This window comes from Merops nubicus, unplaced genomic scaffold (genome assembly GCF_000691845.1).
Source record: "Merops nubicus isolate BGI_N331 unplaced genomic scaffold, ASM69184v1 scaffold16625, whole genome shotgun sequence".
Taxonomy (NCBI): Eukaryota; Metazoa; Chordata; class Aves; order Coraciiformes; family Meropidae; genus Merops; species Merops nubicus.
This window is the reverse complement of record NW_008611986.1, coordinates 3,467-5,447: the sequence shown is the minus strand read 5'-3', so window position 1 is coordinate 5,447 and position 1,981 is coordinate 3,467. Positions and strand designations below refer to the sequence as shown.

Below are 1,981 nucleotides of genomic sequence, written 5' to 3'. Positions count from 1 at the left end.
CAGGAGGCTGCGCCGGCGGGGCTCCTCCCCTGGGTCCAGCCTCTCCCTGGCCGGTGCACTCGGCACTGTCTGAGCACTGAGAGAAGCACGGTGCTGAAGTGCAAAGTGTAATTACAATTTGTCCTTTCATTTGTTGACACCGTTTTGCTTTGGCTACTTGCACATCTCCACGTATCGTGGCGGGAGCAGCTCTTCATCAGCACGAAGGCGCGTCCTGAGCCGGGGAAGGGCGAAGGCAGCTGCCGCACGGCCCTCCGGGGTTAAAAATAGCTTTTATTTGCCTCTCCCTTAACTCTTTTTTTTTTCTTTCCCTCTGTTTCCTGAAGAACCTTCAGCTCCTGAGGTCTCCTAAGGCCACTGGCGAACGGGAAATGGTAATTCTGCACACTGGGATGCCGAGCAGAAGCTGCTTTTAGTAGCTCCAGGTGCCCTGTTAATGCAATCAGTGCCTCCCTCCGGCCCTGCCGCGTGCCGGTGGGCACGGCGTGGCATGGCAAACACGGCCTGCCCCAGGACCAGCTGATGAGCTGCAGAGAGGCTGTGGCCAGTCCCTGGGAAGCTGCTTACAAAATGTGTCTTTCCCCAGGCAGGTTTTTAATTGAAAAGTCGCATTTTGGGTTGCTCTGCTTCTCTAGGATTAGATGTAACTGACATAGGAAAAAAAAAAATTATATGCTCCATCACTGGAGGGGTTTGAGACTGTTTGGACAGGGCTTTGAGTGACCTGGTCTGGTGGGAGGAGTCCCTGCCCACGGCAGGGGGATGGAACTAGATGATCTTTAAGGTCCCTTCCAACCCAACCCAGTCTATGATTTTATGACCCCATGATATTTTTTTATGCATAGCCAATTTTAAAGCAGGCAGGGTTGGAAGGGACCTTAGAGACAGCACAGTGGCTGTCCTCTCTCGGCAGTGCTTCTCACTTGGAGCTGCTCATTGTTTTCCAAATATTTGAGGAAAAAAACCCCCAAAATTCAACAACTCAAAAAATGGACTTCCTGGCCTGCAAAGCAGGGTACTGCAGAGAGGTGAGCTTCAAAAGCAGGCTGTTGGGTTATATGCAGAATCCCAAATTTTTAAGCAATTAAAAGAATTTTAAGTAGATTTGATGTAGCTACTTCTGTGCCCTTTTGGCTGAACCTATGCAAGCTAAAGGAGGGTGCCCCAAAGGCCAGCAGCTGGGGGAGCTGCTCTATGGCCCAGGATCGGGTTCCTGAAGGTCTTTGCCTAAATGTGCAGGAGAGTTATGTGGGTCCTACTGGTATTTTCTAATAGCACTGGTCTGGCTGTGAAATCCTGCAAAAATTAACACACACCAAACAAACCGGACCTTGCGTCTAGTTATTTCTGCAAATATTATTTCTGCTTTCATTTACAGAAGCAAATGAGAACTCCTTGTGCTCTTGGCCATGGGTGAGCACTATAAAAGCATGATCAAAGTGGCAAAACCTGCTGAGAACAAATACATTTTTGCACCTACAATCTCAAAAAAAAAATCACTCAAGTAACAGTCTCAAATACATACATCTATAATGGAATCGGACTCATTTAGGTTGGAAAAGACCTTTAAGCTGATGGAGTCCAACCATAAACAGCACGTGTACAATATTTTACATTGTGTGGGGGAGGTGACATGCTTGTGGCTGGGTGCTGGTCCCCGCTGCCACCGCAGTGCCCTTGTCTGTGTTGCAGCACCTACGGGGAGCTGACGAACTGCACGGCGCTGATCGCCGAGAGGCTCGACTGCTACTGGCCCAACCGGCTGGTGGATGAGTTCTTCGTGGCCGTCCACAAGCAGTACTTCAGGAACTGCTCGCCCTCCGGCCGGGCGCTACGCGACCCTCCCAACAGCGTCCTCTGCCCCTTCATCCTGCTGCCCGTCCTCGTCACCCTGCTGATGACCGCGCTGGTGGTGTGGAGGAGCAAACGCAGCGAGGGCATCGTGTCGGGACGCCTGCCACCGGCTCAGGGGAGGGGTGGA

The 1,981-nt window shown here is 51.4% G+C and overlaps 1 protein-coding gene across 1 annotated transcript in view; it reads left to right on the top strand.

The window, feature by feature from the left end:
• Positions 1 to 1,976, top strand: part of RAMP1 (receptor (G protein-coupled) activity modifying protein 1) — a gene marked incomplete at both ends in the record, with an annotated part of 10,572 nt that extends 8,596 nt beyond the window's left edge. Inside the window, one exon of the mRNA XM_008941416.1 lies at positions 1,693 to 1,976. Within this exon, the coding sequence (XP_008939664.1) occupies positions 1,693 to 1,976 (284 nt within the window). The remainder of the gene's footprint in view (positions 1 to 1,692) is intronic.
• Between the last annotated feature and the right edge of the window lie 5 nt (positions 1,977 to 1,981).